The sequence below is a fragment of the Otolemur garnettii genome, unplaced genomic scaffold, assembly GCF_000181295.1.
Source record: "Otolemur garnettii isolate 467f Iridium unplaced genomic scaffold, OtoGar3 scaffold00110, whole genome shotgun sequence".
Classification (NCBI taxonomy): domain Eukaryota; kingdom Metazoa; phylum Chordata; class Mammalia; order Primates; family Galagidae; genus Otolemur; species Otolemur garnettii.
In genome coordinates, this window is record NW_003852505.1 from 1,954,554 (window position 1) to 1,972,767 (window position 18,214).

The 18,214-nt window shown below is 38.8% G+C and overlaps 1 protein-coding gene across 2 annotated transcripts in view; it reads left to right on the plus strand.

Moving 5' to 3' along the window:
• Positions 1 to 18,214, plus strand: part of DOCK11 (dedicator of cytokinesis 11) — a 212,033-nt gene that overhangs the window by 158,196 nt on the left and 35,623 nt on the right. For both annotated transcript variants that reach the window (XM_003796989.2, XM_023517413.1), the window contains 5 exons: positions 1,316 to 1,453; positions 5,778 to 5,960; positions 8,138 to 8,251; positions 10,969 to 11,184; positions 11,277 to 11,334. In XM_003796989.2, coding sequence (XP_003797037.1) covers positions 1,316 to 1,453; positions 5,778 to 5,960; positions 8,138 to 8,251; positions 10,969 to 11,184; positions 11,277 to 11,334 — 709 coding nt within the window. The remainder of the gene's footprint in view (positions 1 to 1,315; positions 1,454 to 5,777; positions 5,961 to 8,137; positions 8,252 to 10,968; positions 11,185 to 11,276; positions 11,335 to 18,214) is intronic.

Consider the following 18,214-nt stretch of genomic DNA (forward strand, 5'->3'; position numbering starts at 1 on the left):
TTTTTTTTTTTTTGGTTGCAGCCATCGTTGTTTTGGCGGGCCCGAGCTGGATTCACACCTGCCACCTTAGGTATATGTGGCTGGCGCCTTAGCCACTTGAGCCACAGGCGCTGAGCCAAGAACCCATTTTTAATTCTCATAATAGTCTTGTGCTGTAGATACTGTTATTATTCCTTTTTTAAAATGAGGAAACTGAGGTTCATGGGAGGTTGTCATTTAACTAGGTAGTGGCAGAATCACATTTCAGATCTAGGCCACTTGTCATGAGAATCTGTGATTGTAACCACTATTCCATGCTTGGAAGTAGACTAAGGAGGGTATCAGAAAAAATAATCAAAGAGTATTCAGGGATTCAGGCTGTTAATGTTACCATTAGCTCTGTCTTATGGTAACATTAACAGCAACTTTGCCTTATTATTTTGTTGGGTTTTGCTGGTTTTGGCCAAATTGTAGATTAGTTTCTGGAGGCATAGGAAGGTGGAGCTAGAGAAGTTAACTGATGCTATTTTTAAATAGGGTTCACAAATTAATAGATGTTTTTCTATAATTTGTTATTTCTTTTATGTCTCTTTGCAAGTAGTATTTAAATAATTTCCATAGTCTGTTCAGTTGTAATACCTGTTACTATCTCTAAGGGCTTAATTTATCACCAATGGCCAAACGTCTTATACTAAACATATTTTTTAAAAAGTAAATTAGTTATCTATCTGAGCTTTTAAAATTGGTGTTTTTAAGGCCGGGTGTGGTGGCTCATGCCTGTAATCCTAGTGCTCTGGGAGGGCAAGGCAGTTAGATCACTTGAGCTCAGGAGTTCGAAATCAGCCTGAGCAAGAACAAGATCCTGTCTTTAAATATAGCTGGGCATTATGGCAGGTACCTGTAGTCTAATCTTCTCAGAAGGGTGAGGCAAGAGAATTGCTTGAGCCCAAGAGTTTGAGGTTGCTGTGAGCTATGATACCATAGCACTCTCCTGAGGTCCATAAAGTGAGTCTCTGTGTCAAAAAAAAGTAATTAATTAAAAAATATTGGTGTTTTTCTTGATTCTTATATTACAATATTTAGTCTCCATCAGAGAAATATTATACAAAGGCTGGTTGCCTTGTATTCATTTTTAATTTACTGTTCTCTTAAATGAGAAGCTATGTGATACAGGTTAATAGAAAATTTTCTTTTTCATATACTAGTTCTGTGTTATCCTGTGTTGCTCTGGAGAAATAATTTTTTCTACCTCTTTAAAATGCTGAAATTTGGTATTCTACATGTACTTTGTGTAATATTTTGAGATTTCCAGTGTAATTTTGCTTATGTTTTGCAGAGTCAACTTTTAAATAATGATGGCCACAACCCATTAATGAAGAAAGTATTTGATATTCATCTTGCTTTTCTTAAAAATGGACAATCTGAAGTGTCATTGAAACATGTATTTGCCTCACTGAGAGCTTTTATCAGTAAGGTAAGGACAGAAAGTTTGGAGGTGTTGGTAGGCACTTTTTGTGGCAAAAGGAAAGAGAGGAGAGAGGGTCATTGTGGAACCTAATGATGCTGATAAGTACCGCCTTTGTAAATACTACGTAGGAATCCAGGACAACAAAATGTATACAGAGGCCCTGAGAATCCCCTCAAATCAAAGCCTATTTTTTCTTTCACTTTATTATCCTTTCCCTTTCCCAGTAGATTCCTTTGAAGAGTATCATTTTCAAATTACCAACTTTGCCAGTTTTTTCCCCATATTATTTTGCTTCTTTTTAAGACATGATCATACTGGAAGTATATATCTCATATATACTGATCATACTGGAAGTATGATATATGCATGATCATATATATATATGATATATACATGATCATACTGGAAGTATATATCTCATATTGTGTGTGTGTGTGTGTGTATATATATATGTATATATATATAACTCATATAGTATATATAACTCATTAGTGTGCCCCTATACACATTTAAGTACTGTGAAAGCGGGACCAACTTTTGTAACCTCAGGGTATTGTGTAATATCTTGCAAATGGTTGGCACTTGGTAAATGTTCAAATGAATGAATCCTTCCTTTCAATGCCAGTTGGATCTAAGGGTGCTGAATGTGCAATAACCTCAGACTAGGCCTTTAGGAAAAAGTATGACTGAAACAGCAAAGTCTCATTTAGTCTATTTTTGATAGCTTTTAAACTTAAGAAAAAGGATAGTAAACTAAGATAGACTTAAGAATTGCAAAGAGGACAGTCCAGGTAGTGTATATAACTCCAACAAGGCAAAGCTACTCAGTTAATTTATTTGTAGTAGGATAGCTAAACATGGAAAATTTTGATTTGGGTCATCATTATTCACATTTCAGCTAATTGCATTTAATTGATATAGAAATTAGATGAATGTGAAGTTTGATTTTTTTTGTCATTCTTTAATTTGTGAATAAAGAAATCTATGGAAAACGGAGTTCAACACAAGCATGTTACAAGAAACAAAGGGAAAGAGATTTAGGAATAATTCATTTAACAAACAGTTTCTGGGTAGATGCTTACTAGATACGGTGTCTGATGGTTGATTGTCCAGTTAAAGGGAATACACGCATGAAGAGACACATAATGCACATAAATGGATCCCTTCAAGATAAAAGTTCCTGCCGAGAATTGAGGGTAGGCAGGAGAAAGGAGAAATGCTCTAATTTAGCAAAAGTTTTCTGCAGCAGGAGAGCTAGGATTTAGTATGGACTCAGCAGGAGATAAGACTGAAGATGTGAAAGGGGAACAGATCATGTGTACTCATCCCAAGAGATGGACTTCATCTTTCAGTCATCAGGTAACCAAGGAAGGGTCTTAAGCAGGGAAGTAACACAGTTACATTTATATTAACAGAGAATTGGTATGATCAGGGAAAAAAAAAACTCTAAAAAAGTGATATGGAAGAGGAGTATAGTGTCCGTACAAAAACTAGTTCTAATAGGCTAGATAAGAAGTGAAGGCCTGAACTGAGGCAGTGACAGTGGGTATAGAGAGTTGGAAGCAGCTAAAACCTGTTAAAGGGACAGAATTTAGAGGCTTTGGTCTTTGTTTCACTGTTAGTAGGGTAGGGTGTGAAATGATGGGCTTATGTGAAATGTAGGAGAAAGATTACATTTGGGATAAAAGGTAATGAATTCTATTTTGTAGAATTTAAGGTGCCTATGAGACATTTGGATATATAGATCTTTGCTCTGGCAAGGGATTTGGACTAGATAGCTAGATTCAGAGTCACCCTCCATTCATCCATACTGTATTTATTGATCCCCTTCTTTGTTTTGAGTGGTACTAGATCCTGGGGATACAATGGTAGAGATAAAAAAACAAACAAACAAAAAAAAAAAACCTACTCTCTACCCCAGGCATCCTCAAACTGTAGCCCGCCTAGGACATTTATCCGGCCCGCTGGGTGTTTTTGCCGCCACGGCCTGTCCTACTTAGCAGCCGACTCGTCCCGGGGCCCACAGTCCAGCCCTCCAGCGGTCTGAGGGACAGTGAACTGGCCCCCTGTTTAAAAAGTTTGAGGACCCCTGCGTCTATCCTCACGAAGTTTTCAGTCTTGGCAAGGGAAGACTAAATAGGTAGATAAAAAATTAGTAATTATGGTAAGTTCTAGAGAAAACAAATAGAGTGTTGATATAGGCTATAATGATTTGTGAGAGCTATCTTACTTTAGATAGGTTTGTCAGTTATTTAAAATGACACCTGAAATATGAAAAAGTGTCAGCCATGTGAAGACATCAAGACAGAACATTGTAGGCAGAAGGATATACACATGCAAAGGCCCCAAGTAGGGAAAGAATTTAGAATATTCTGGGAACTAAAAGGCCAGTATAGCTGGAGCATAGTGAACTATGGAGAGCATCAGTATATAAGAGTTAGTTGAAGCCATGGGAGGAATGGTTTGATTTCCCCTACAGTATATAGAGGAGAGACCAAAACATATCAAGAGAAGAACATTGAAGAAAAACAACATAGAAGGGTTTGGAAGAAGAGTCTATAAAGGAGATGAGAGGAAGCAGTCACAGAGGTAGGAAGGAAAAACAAGAAAGAAGAATATCATGGACACCAAAGGAGGAAAGAGTTCTAACATTGTTGTAAGGTTGTCCAATAAGATAAAAGGGAATGAGGGTCTATTAGAATTAGTAATTACAAAGTCATTGATAATTTGGACTGTTGCCCACTCAGAGAAGTGAATGATATGGCTAATCTTTTAAATTTTTTGTAGATAATGAGGTCTTACTTGGTTGTGTAGGCTCGTCTCGAACTGTTGGCCTCAAGTGATCCTCCTGCCTTGGCCTCCTGAAGTGCTGGAATTAGAGGCGTCAGCCCAGCCCTTACATATTCATTTTCATACTAGAGTATCTTGTTCAGCAAGAGTTATTCTGGTGAAACTATTAATGAGATTTCCCAATTACCAATCAGAAAATATTTGTTAAGCATTCATTATCTGCACAGCATTGCACTTGGTATTAAGGTAAAATAAAGAAGGTAGATTCATATAACATAGGTTTAAATTCAAGGTTCCCAAGAAATAACTTTCAAAGGATGGCCCTCTAGTTCATACTGTGTGAAAAAAACATCTGTTGGATGCCCTGAAGCAGTTTACTACTTACATGCCTAGACCTGTAAGCATAGGAGATTATAATAAGCCTATGTCATATGTGTGGTTTATCTTCTACAAAACAGACTGAGTACATTTTGAAAGTAACAGGCCGTTTGGTTGTTTTGAGAATTAGTTGTCACTTTTGGTTTTGTTTGTTTGTTTGTTTTTGTTTTTTGCAGTTTTTAGCTGGGGCTGGGTTTGAACCCGCCACCTCCAGCATATGGGTCCGGCGCCCTGCTCCTTTGAGCCACAGGTGCCACCCTCAATTAGTAGTCACTTTTGTATTTGTTTTTCTATTCCAAAATGTATCTTAATTAACACTGTGAGTAAAAGTAGCACGTGTGTGTGCGTGTGTACACTTTACCTGTATTTTGTTAAAAGATGAGCTTCACTTGATGACTAGATTTCAGCTATAAATTCTCCAGCACTTGTAAGTTCATAATATAAGGAACTCTTCAAATAGAAACCAAGATACTAAGTCATGCAGATTGGCCTTCCCTTTTTTCTTTTTCTTTTTTTTTTTTTTTTCTTTTGAGACAGGGTCTCCCTCTTTTGTGCAGGCTGGAGTACAGTGGCATCCTTATAGCTCACTGCTGCTTCGAACTCCTGAGCTCAAGAGATCTTCCTGCCTCAGCAGCCCTGGTAGCTTGGACTACAGTGCCCACCACCACACCCAGTAATTTTGTTGTTGTTGTTATTGAGACAGGGTCCTGCTTTGCTGCACAGGCTGGTCTCGAACTCCCAGCCTCGAGTGATTCTCCTTCCCCTGACTTCCAAAGTGCTGGAATTGATTCCAGGCATGAGCCATTACACCCAGCCTGCCTTCCCCCTTTTAAGGTCCTGTTTGAGACCTGTCATTCACCATTTCAGTCACTCATTCATTCAGTACATATTGAGAATCTACTTACTGTATTTTTCAGACTATCTTAGCTTTCCTCAGATGTGTAGCATTTTTTCCATCTTTGTAGTAACTTGTACACTGACTTAATGTTGTCATTTACACCTGCTAGTCTTCCCGCTTGAGAACAGAGCCCACTTTATACTGATTTTGTACCTTCAAATCACCCAGCATAGCTTCAGGTGAGGATATAGTAGGCGCTTGATGTTTGATTGATTTTATGATTTGTGTTTTCGGATACTTACTTCTCTTTTCTCTGCTCTTTAGTTTCCTTCAGCCTTTTTCAAAGGAAGAGTAAATATGTGTGCTGCATTTTGCTATGAAGTTTTGAAGTGCTGCACCTCCAAAATTAGCTCAACCCGGAATGAAGCTTCTGCACTTTTGTATCTTTTAATGAGAAACAACTTTGAGTATACCAAACGGAAAACCTTCTTGAGGACACATCTGCAGGTCAGTGAAAATCAAAGCACTTCTTCATCTTCTCTTCAATCTTTAAACACTAGAACAGGCGTCCTCAAACTACAGCCCGCGGGCCACATGCGGCCGGCCTAGGACATTTATCTGGCCCACCACTCCCTGTCCTGCTTAGCAGCCGACTCGTCCTGGGGGCCACAGTCTGGCCCTCCAATGGTCTGAGGGTCAGTGAACTGGCCCCCTATGTAAAAAGTTTGAGGACCCCTGCTCTAGAATCTAGCTCTAAGATCTAGAGCTACCCAATACAGTGTGACTTTCCAGCACTTGACATGTGGGTTGTCCAAATTGAGAAGTGCTAAAAGTATAAAATATATAGTGGCTTTTAAAAGCCTAAGTACATAAAAAGAAAAATATCACAGTTGTTTTTTTTAACGTATTGATGATATGTCAAAATGATATAGTGGATGTATTGGGTTAAGTAAAATGTTTTAAAAATAAGTTTTACTTGTGTCTCCATTTAATGTAGCTACTAGACAGTTCTGAAAATTACCTTTGTGGCTCCCATCCTGTCATATTTTAACTGGACAGAGCTGCTTTAGGACATAGGTTTTAAGAGAACAGGATCTGATTCTGATTCTAGGAGCACTGCACACTGTGTGGCCTGAGGCAAGTTACTTCCTTAGCCTCTCAGTGTTTCAGCTTCTTCAAATGTAAAATAGGGATATTAGTACCTAGCTCGCAGGGGTTTTATGAGGATTAAATGAGATGATTAAATAACCACCTTATTAGATTTTCCATTACAAGTAAATAATGCAGTTTGTGTTTTTCATGCTCCAGTATGCCCACTTATTCAAAATGAGAGAAGTCTGACGGTTTGGTGAAAAGCATGGGCTTCCATCATAGCTCAGCTACTTATCTGCTGTGTGACCCTAGGCAAGTTACAACTAGAACCAGTTTCCTTATCTATAAAATGAAGCCAAGTATCTATCACTTTGCAGGGTTATCATGAAAGTTCAAAATAAAGTGTATATAATGCCTGGCATAGTCCCCAGCACATAATAAATTATTTCATGATAGTTATTATGTTATGCACTGTCTCTACACTTTTGTGCTTATTTGATGAAATAGCTCTGAACTAAACCAAAATTGGGACTTCTTGGCTGAGGAGGCCACCTTATAATATGGGAAATCCTTGGCTCTATGTATATTTTCACTGCCATGATCCATCCCATTGGTGGTGTTTAATGGAGCCAGGGTTATTTATGGGGGAACAACCATAAGCAGCTTGTTGAAAAGTGTCACCAGTAAGGTGCAAATCAAATTTCTCCATTAGGATTCATTCTTCTGGCTTAAAGCTTCAGTTCTCTCAAGTCTTTTATTTAAATATTGATGAATTATTAAATGTGAAGACTTAGAACTGTCTGGCACATAGTAAGTGCTTAGTAAAGCCTTAACTAGTATTATGATTATGGTCTCTTAAAAGCAGAGATTGTTATCATCCTCATTTTGCAAATAAGAACCGTGAAGCACAGAAAGGTTAAATAGCTTTCCCAAAGCCCCACTGTGAACAATCTATGATAAAGTCAAGATTTGAATCCATGGCAGTTTGGACTCTAGCACCCACACCCATTGCTACTACTATGTCCTGCTTCTCAGGACCAGTGGTAAAGCATCTAACCATTAACATCTTAGCATGAATCATTTTGGCATTCATCCGAGGGAGTTGGAAAGATTAAAATATACTATCAAAAACCATTGCATAAACTGCTGTTAAACTTTAGGTGAGCTCTGGTCAAAATCAAGGAAAGTTGCTGAGGCACTGGACTCAGAAGTGGGGAACACTTAAATAGACTAGTAAAAAGGAAAATCATCAAAGAAAAACATCATTCACTTCCAACTTTGACGTAGCCACTACCTAGCAAGCATATTGTAAGTGGAGACCTGACCACCATTGTATCAGTTCACTATAAAATTGTTTAACATCTAAGAAAGGTCTCAATAAAGTTTGAAATTGAAACCTTTGAAATTGCTATTTAAGTAAAACAATTTAAACCCCTTGTGTGAAGAAAATAGATCATGATGGTACTGCGCAGAATCGTTGAAAGAAGTGCATTTCATATGAATGCCTATGTGCTTTAAACTTGTACAATGATGAGAATAAGCAGCGTTTGTTCAAAAGCCATTGGGAAAATGATGTTTACTTCTTCCCACAGATAATTATTGCTGTAAGCCAGCTGATAGCTGATGTAGCACTAAGCGGAGGATCAAGATTTCAGGAATCTTTATTCATTATCAATAATTTTGCAAACAGCGACAGACCTATGAAGGTATGTTCTCACTTTAAGTAAAAAATTAGAACCACCTTCAGTATCAGGAACATTTATACTCTCAAACTATCATTGGATTCACAACTTTTCATGGTATAGAGTATATGGAATATGAGCCTCATCAGTTAAGGGCTCTGTCTTGTACACCACTGCATCTCTAGCTCTGTACGCTGCATGGTACAGAGCAGATATCCAATATTATTTGAATAGATGGATAAAAGAATAGACTACGTAAACATACTGTATCACAAGTAGAATCTGATTTTTTCCCTGCACTTGCTTTCTAAACTTGCTCAAAAAATCAACAGATCCTTGCTTAACAATTGTCACCCTTCTTTATATCAGTTAATTAAGTGCTGAGTTTAAAATTTCACACAGTCTGATTTCTTAGAACGCTAATAGCTACCAATCCATTGGTAATGGATGAGCATGACACAGAAGGGATTCATTATTTGATGGTTTTGTGGTTTCAAAAAATTATCTGTTAACTGACTATAACTTGCCATAGGTATTTTTTTAGCAAATCTAAGCCCAAGGCTGTTGTTCTTAAGGACCAATTAGCTGAGGCCAAACCCAAGACCCTGATCACCATTTCTTTTTCTTTTCAATACGTTTACAACCTATACCATCATAAGAATTCATCTGTTGCTTCATTGTGCGGAGTGCAGATTCTGATCTTCAGTAATACATGTTCACAGAGAAGAAGAGTCCTTTGCCAGTAGAGGAATTTTCCTCCCAGAAGGATGAATCATGCTTATTATTCTTGGGAAAGGTCATTTTCCATCGTAATTTGACAATATTATGTAAAATCTGAAGAAAAATAAGCTCGCAGTCACAGCATACTTGATATTTGAGATGTGTAGAATCCATGTACCAAAAAATATTCCCATAGGAACGTTGCTGGTACTACATAAAAACACTGAGTATTGCCAGCTGCTCTCAGGCTGGGAAAGTTTGCTTTTCAGCCAGTTCTACTGGTTTCCCAGGGGATCAATATGTACTTCAGCTAATCCCATGAGCATAGAAATAACTTGCTCCATTTAGGCTCAGTTGTCACCATCCTTAATGCCACATTATATAGGTAGATTGGTAAGTTCTTATAAGTAAATGGGGCTTGTGTTGGCTTTCCTTCATAGGAAATCTTTTTCTTTTCCTTGACTCATTTCTGAAATGACTTCATTTTATTTTGTTAGGGCAGTCATTATGCCAAACCCTCTTACAAGGTCTGACTTTCTCCCAGTAAATGGGGTTTCAGTTAATGTATAAGAAGGATCTTTAGGCTCGGCGCCTGTGGCTCAAGCGGCTAAGGCGCCAGCCACATACACCTAAGGTAGCGGGTTCGAATCCAGCCCGGGCCCGCCAAACAACAATAATGGCTGCAACCAAAAAAATAGCCAGGCATTGTGGTGGGCACCTGTGGTCCCAGCTACTTGGGAGGCTGAGGCAGGAGACTCACTTGAGCCCAGGAGTTGGAGGTTGCTGTGAGCAGTGAAGCCATGGCACTCTACCCAGGGGCTCAGCTTGAGGCTCTGTCTCAAAAAAAAAGGCAGCAGTTTTTGAAACCATTTCCTCTGCATCTTCTTATATCCCCATTAAAGAGCTCCCTAACCTGGCTGAGAGCCCATAGCATAGTGGTTAGGGTGCCAGCCACATACACCAAGACTGGCGGGTTTGAACTGGGCCCAGGCCAGGTAAACAACAATGACAACTACAGCAACAACAACAACAAAATACCCAGGCATTGTGGTAGGTGCCTGTAGTCCCCTGTGACAAGAGACTCACTTAAGCTCTAGAGTTTGAGGTTGCTGTGAGCAGTGATGCTATAGCACTCTACCGAGGGCGACAAAGTGAGACTGTCTCCAAAAAAAAAAAGGCTCCCTAACCCTTCTGCTTGTCCCTTCCTCATCTTCCCTAAATCATACAGATAATTATGATTACTCCAGTGGGGGTTAAGAGGAAGTGATAGGACTTCCTCAGCAGTGGCTAGGGTAAAGAGGAAACTCTGAATTAGTGTTCTCAGGGCCAAAACCAACACTTTGAAAGGTTAATGATTTCTTTCAACTCTAGGAGTGTTCTGTGATTCATGTCCTTTCATTTGTATAAATACAAATTTTCATTGTATGGCTCTTTCTCCTTAGTGTATGTGATAGTCAGTGGATGGAAGAGATATACTCTTGGGTCTAGAAGAGGGGCCCAGAGCAAGACTGTGTGTAGATCCTGTCTCAACTCTTAGCAGTTGTGAGAACTTGGCAAAGCTCCTTAATTTCTCTGTGCCTTCGTTTTCACATTGGTTCAAATAACTTATGGTAGACTGATAAGGTTATTGTAAAAACCAAAACATGGAAAGTACCCAGTGCCTGGTGCATAGTGACTGTCAACTTTCTGTTACTGTTATAAGTAAACAGCAGACATAGATCATTCCCATGGCTGTGGAATTCACATTGGAGGATCTGGGGCTCAAAGCCAGGTTGTCTGATTCCAGAGGTCATGCTTTTATGTCTTGTGATTATTCTGCCACCAAGATTAGAGCCTTTGAAGCCTGAGCTAGATACATATTTTTAAAATAATTTATTTTAAAGCCTTAGACATGCTACGTGCCATACCAAAAATTATAACAAGAACTAATAATCATTATTATGTTCTCAAGATCAGACGCCGAGTTTCAGAGCAGGCCAATAGTGTTGTTGAACATGTCCTTTTGTTTGTTTTGAAATTAGGCAACTGCTTTTCCCACAGAAGTCAAAGACTTGACCAAGAGAATCCGTACTGTTCTTATGGCTACTGCACAAATGAAGGAGCATGAGAAAGACCCTGAAATGCTGATTGACCTCCAGTATAGCTTAGCCAAGTCCTATGCAAGCACTCCAGAGCTCAGGAAAACCTGGCTTGATAGCATGGCGAAGATTCATGTAAAAAATGGAGATTTTTCAGAGGTGACTACTTAAAAACTACTTCGTTCTAACCACCATCCTTCAAAACCTCTTGGGCACATTCTGACAATTCTTTCCTTGTCATCCTTTTTCAGGCTGCAATGTGTTATGTCCATGTAGCAGCTCTGGTTGCAGAGTTTCTTCATCGAAAAAGTAAGCTATTTCTATTCTTAGAGATGGGGGGAGTTCCCCACAGCACCATAGTTTTTATCTTTGTAGCTTACAACTGGGAATGGGATATAATTGAGCTCTGAAAAATATGTTCACTTTCAGTCTCATTTATTGTTAAACAGAAGTTGTTGTTTTAAAAGAAAAGACTGGATTATATGTTTTGCCTTCTGCCTTCGTTAGAGGCTACAAGAGTGAGTTAAATAATACAGGGCCAGTCCTGATGCCCAATGTTTATTTTCCAAGACTGTCTCTCCCTGGAAGACTGCCGCAAATTAAATTCTTCTCAGGGCTCATGAGACACTCAGGATAATGTAGATCACTTATTTTGCTCCATGTGCTCCAACTTTGCCAACAACTGCCCACAGACTGTGCCTATTTATAGCCGCTTTAGGGTACTGGTACCTGGATTTTAAAAGTGAAACCAACTTACAGGAGTGAGATCACTCTGGCTTTGGCTATGGAAACACAACCATGTTTTGTTTTGTTTTTTTAGATCTAGAAATCCCATCGTTAATAATGTATCTTTCATTTCACATTGTGGTTTAATACTCAATTGTCCCATATAACAACACCTATGTGGAGAATCTTGTTCTAAAAAGATTCTTCCCAAATATAATATCGTGATTAGAATGTAGATTTCTTTTACTTACAATTTTAAATTAATACTTTGTTTGATAATGAAATTCTTTTGGACATCCATGTGTTTGTAATTGGTATATTTGGGGCAGCACCTGTGGCTCATTGAGTAGGGTACCGGCCCCATATACCAAGGGTGGCAGATTTGAACCTGGCCCCGGCCAAACTGCAACAAAAAAATAGCTGGGTGTTGTGGCGGGCGCCTGTAGTCCCAGCTACTCGGGAGGCTGAGGCAAGAGAATTGCCTAAGCCCAAGAGCTAGAGGTTGCTGTGAGCTGTGACACCACAGTACTCTACTGAGGGCGACAAAGTGAGACTCTATCTCTTAAAAAAAAAAAAGGAAAAGAAAAAAGAAAGAAATTGCTATACTTTAGTTTTCTCTTTTTTTTTGTTTTGAGACAAAGTCTCACTACACCCTCGGTATAGTGCTGTGGCATCACAGCTCACAGCAACCTCAGACTCTTGGGTTTAAGCGATTCTCTTGCCTCAGCTTCCCAAGTAGCTAGGACAACAGGCACCCACCACAACGCCTGGCCTGGACTGGTTTGAACCCATTAGTCCCAGTGTATGTGGCTGGCACCCTAACTGCTGAGCTACAGGCGCCAAGCCTAGTTTGCTCCTTTTTGTCCATATGTGTTTTTATGTATTATTATTGTTTTTTTTTTTAATTGAGACAGAGTCTTATTTTGTCTCCCTCAGTAGAGTGTTGTGGCATCACAGCTCACAGCAACCTCTAGCTCTTGGACTTAGGCAATTCTCTTGCCTCAGCCTCCCGAGTATCTGGGACTACAGGCGCCTGCCACAACCCCCGGCTATTTTTTTGTTGCAGTTTGGCCAGGGCCGGGTTTGAACCTGCCACCCTTGGTATATGAGGCAGATGCCCTACTCACTGAGTCACAGGAGCCACCCCATATGTGTTTTTAAAATGGAGAAAGATCAATTATCAAAATAAGGCCCAGTTTGAGGTTGTTTTTTTTTTAATCACTACTTTGCCCACAGAATATAAATAAATATTGAAATTGCATATCTACAATTCCTAATAAACTGACAAATATGAGAATCTTAAACACAATATTAAATATGATTTTAGGTACATCTTCAGAGAAATTAGGTGGATATTATCTCATGTTTCTAATTATTAGATCTGAAATAAGAGTTTTATGTCCACTAAATATATAATTGTACGCTTTAGAGTTTGAAAATAGTTAAATATGTTAAAACTGTTTTCCTAGAATTTCGGGTTTTTTTTCACAAGTGTAAAGACCTTAGAATTAAGCAAAAATCAAGAATTATTTATCTTCATTATGAATCCTGAAGCTTTAGAAATACAACTTCTTGGTATGGTTTTTGAACATTAGCATGAAGCAGCTAGCTTAAACACTGAACTGAGATGTGTTCCAACAAGTAGAAATAGTGTTTTCAACTAGTCACTTAAGTATTTCATAATACCCTCAAGGTTTTTAGAATTCATTATTCATAGAAATCAAAGAGCCCTTTACTGAGGGGAAAATGTTTTGAATTTTAAACCAAAAAATGTCTAAACCAAGAGAAGTTTACATATTTATTTATAGATGCCATCCAGCTATTTTTAAACCTGGAAAATTCTACTCAAACTAGAGAACAGTACTCTAAAATGGGAGTAACTAGTAAAATTCTCAGGGTTCCCCCCCCCAGCTTAGGTTCAATTATTTATATGATCCCAAACACCTTTTTTTGTTGTTTATTAGCTAATTAAACTATGATGGTTATGCCAAGGTAGACTACTAATTTAATAAAACCCAAGTTATAAACTTAATGCGTTAATCTGTCATCCAGTTTGAGAACACCACAATCCACCAGAATTGTGGACTTTCTGAAGTATAAGTAGGATCTGGGTATTTGCAGAGAAGATAAAAGTTCTTTTGAGTGCAGAACTCAAGAAAAGTTGATTAACACTTAAGACCAACTTATTTAACACAGATAATTGGGCAGCTGTAGAGCTCTGTTTTCTGTAATGTAATGAAGACAAAAGAGAAGGAGAGTTCTAAATCTCTGATATATCCATTTAAAATTTTTAATCCCTGATGCATATAAATTGCCAAATTTTTTCTGTTTTCTTAAATTCCTGTTCAAACTTTCTGTTTTCTCAAATTCTTAAGCTATTTCTTTTGAAATCCATTACAAAAAAATTTTTTTTGATCAAGATGGAAACATTGGAAGCAGATGTTCTATTATTTAGAGGGTTTCAGTTAGTTTGTTTGTTTTTGGTTTTATTTTTTGAGATGATTTTGTCTCTATTGCTCAGGCTAGAGAGCCAGGACATCAGCCTTAGCTCACAGCAACCTCAAACTTCTGGGCTCAAGGGATCCTCCTGTGTCTCCCTAGTAGCTGAGACTACAGGTACCTGTCATGACGCCCAGCTTAGGTTTCTATTTTTTGTAGAGATGGGACCTAATTCTTTCTCAGGCTGGTCTCAAACTCCTGAGCTCAAGCTGTCCTCTTGACTCAGCCTTCCAGATTACAGGTGTTAGTCACTGTGTCCAGCCTGTTTAGCGTTTTTGTTTTGTTTTGTTATTTATTTTTTTATTATTGGGGATTCATTGAGGGTACAAATAACTAGGCTATATTGATTGCCTTTGATAGATAAAGACCCTCTTATAATTGTGTCCCACCCCCAAAAGCTGTACTACACACTGTGACCCTCTGCCTCCCTCCCTCCTTCCCTTTCTCTGCTCTCCCCATCCCCCACCATGTACTAGGTCATTAATTGTCCTCATATCAGAATTGAGTACACAGGATTCTTGCTTCTCCATATTCTTGTGATGCTTTACTAAGAAGAACATGTTCCACCTCCATCCAGGTTAATACAAAAGATGTAAAGTCTTCATCTTTTTTAGTGGCTGAATAGTATTCCATGGTAAACATACACCACAGCTTGTTAATCCATTCCTGGGTTGGTGGGCATTTAGGCTGTTTCTGCATTTTGGTGATTGTAAATTGAGCTGCAATAAATGGTCTAGTGCAAGTATCCTTATGGTAAAAGGATTTTTTTTCTCCTGGGTAGATGCCCAGTAATGGGACAGACTGTAGGATCAAATTGGAGGTTTAGCGTGAGTTCTTTGAGGATTCTCAATACTTCCTTCCAAAAAGGTTGTATTAGTTTGCAGTCCCACCAGCAGTTTAGAGTTTTTAAGAAAAAAAAAATCCCTTTGTCCTATTGGATAGTTGCCAAGCAGACAAAGGCTTTGGGCCCTTTCTTTCAAGGGGTGACTGCATAGTACTAGTGAGGGACCATTTCAGGCTCTGAACTGACAGGGAAAGGGGAAGAAAGTTCTCCCTGCCCCAGTCCCACCCTGATGCTCAGACTTCTTCCTAGCAAACTGAACTCTCACTCTTTCTACCAGAGAGACCTTATGGATTATCATGGTCTTCCTTTTACCAAAGTTACCTTGAAATTGTGATACTTGGTTTATTCTTCCTACCCTCCAAAATATAAAGTCCAAAACAGGACAGAATTTCCTTACTCTGATTTTGTTGAGAGCCTCAAAATTCGTTGATTACATTCTCTGGAGGCTAGACTCATGATGTACTTCTCTCTCCTCTCGTTTCCTGAGAGAGCTCAATTGTTTTCCCCAGGGAAGAGAAAAGTCAAGTTTCTGCATTCTTCCGCCACCAAGTAGCATCCTAGGTTTAGCAAAGCTTCAAGGCCTGCAGGGTTCCACCATCAACCCAGAAAAAAGAATTTCCTTTCTCAGACTCTGTTTTTTTCATTCATTCCTTATAGGGTAATGCCGCTGTCTTTCCCAAGTCTTTGTACCCAGAATCCAGTAGCTTAAAATTTTTCTTCTCTTGTTCTTTCCCAAACAGGTTTTCCTCTTCTTGTCTTCTCTCTTACCTCTTAATCTTCTACTGACTTAATAGTCATATCTTTTTTTTTTAATAGTCATATCTTATCAAGGGTTGGACTGCTATTCCATCCTCCAAACCTCTTCTCACTCTTTTCACAGGATAACTTGTATTCAAGTTCCTAGTCTCTACCTGACAGTTTCCATATTGCTTTCCTTAGGATAGCATTCAGGAATATGAAAGTTACAGCTGTGAAAGACAAGGCCAAGAATCCAATTCAAATACCAGAGAGACTGATAGCAGACTCTCCAAGATCCCGTTATACAAGGCTGCGTATATGAGATCCCTGAAACAAGTCCCTCCTTCTTTTGGAACATATACACTGGCCAATTTCAGGCTCAGTAACTTGTTTCCTCTGAAAATCTTTCCAGAAATAACAAAGGGATCCTAATATTAGATAGGTTATTGGATGTTGATGTGTGTTGATAACTTATACAAAAGGGAGGAGGATATATCTCTTGTCTAGGGAGACATAAATCATCAGGCATATCAATTAAGATAATGCACTTAGCAAGGATATTGGACTCTGAAGCTGAAAAACCATAAGAATAGGCTTTACACTAGATGACATGAACAAGAAATTCCAAAAGTGGTAGCACTTTGGGAGGCTGAAGTGAGAGTATCACTTCAGGCCAGGAGTTCAAGGCCTGCCGGAGCAACATAGCAGGGGCCTGTCTCTATGATAAAAATTACAAAAGTTTGCCGATCGTAGTGGCACATTCTTCTGGTCCCAGCTACTTGGGAGGCCAAGGCAGGAAAATCACTTGAATCCTGGAGTTTGAGGTTGCTGTGAACTGTGATTATACCAGTGCACTCTAGTCTCGGAGACAGAGCAAGACCATGTCTTAAAAAAAAAAAAAAGAAATTCCAAAAATGGGTGTTTACATCTTTGTTCTTGAGGCAAAATATAATTTGTCCTACTTCTACTTCAGATACCCACTAGAAGACTCTCCCCCAACATGATTTTAGCCTCATGTCACCTCAGACATGGGAGTATACCTTTCTTTGTCCTTCCTTAAATCCTAGCATTCCATAAAAACCCTACATTTGGGAATGACTGAAATTAATAATTCCTTCTGAACAAAAAGGAATTTTTCTCCTAGTCACGGACCTCGCTGCCTGAGGCCTTTAGAGATTGAATGTTTTTCTGTGATAAGAACTACGTTCTTCATCTTTTCATTAAACTCTTGGGCCCTCTTCCTTTCTGCTTCCTAACTTTTGAGTTCATGGAAGTGATTAAGTGGGATGTTTTTTTCTAAATTTCAGTAAGTTTTCCTAATGTACTACTACACAGAGGATCCCACAGACCAGCTGCTAGTCTGAGGATTTATTTGTTACTTGTTTACAAGATAAGGACTATTATCCTGAATGTAAATCAGTTATGTAGCCAAATACCCTGTTTAGTTCAGCTGAATTTTTTAATGGATAAACTTTATAGAACAAGGAAATGCACTTGATCTTAGCCAAAAGGCTGAGAAGCAATGTTGAACAAGGAAATGAAGAATGGATCCATATTCTGGAACAAGCCTCCTATCTTCTTATCATCCAGTGCTTTGAATAGAACTCAAAAGGTGTGTAACACACCATTTTAGGTGTGTTTATCTTCAGGTATGAAACAAGTTCTGTCTTCAGTGCCTTTTATGCATGTATTACCTGATTTCTTTGAACAAAAATATCCCTAAAATCTGGTGAGTCAAAGTAAATAGCACTTTCATTTCTGCCTCTCTTTTTTCCTTAATGGAAACTCACTATCTGCTCCCATGTATTTCTCCCTTCTTAAAAAAGTACTTCAGGGTGGCACCTGTGGCTCAAAGGAATAGGGTGCGGGCCCCATATACAGGAGGTGGTGGGTTCAAACCCAGCCCCGGCCAAAAACTGCAAAAAAAAAAAAAAGGTACTTCAAAAATAACCCCCTGTTTCCCTACCTGCCTTTCATCTCTCAGTCATGGAAGTGCAATGTCTAATTGATAACTCAAGTTCTATGAGCATCTTACCCAGAAGGTATATTATAAGTCCAGTTATCTTTCATTTATGCAAGAAGATTTCGCAAAATCCAAGCCCTGATATGTGCTTTTTTTTCAACCAGAATTTTGAGAAATCTCTTGAACATCAAGTTTAGCTTTCTTAAACCTGAATTCTTATTTTCCCAACCTCTAACCCAGTGTTTCTCAATCTTTTTTTTTTTTTTAATCTCAGGGCACACTTGAACCTATAGTTAAACTTCGGTGGCACACTTAAATGATATTGATTAAAAAAAAAAGATTAGGCTCAGCGCCTGTGGCTCAAGTGGCTAAGGTGCCAGCCACATACACCTAAGTTGGTGGGTTCGAATCCAGCCCGG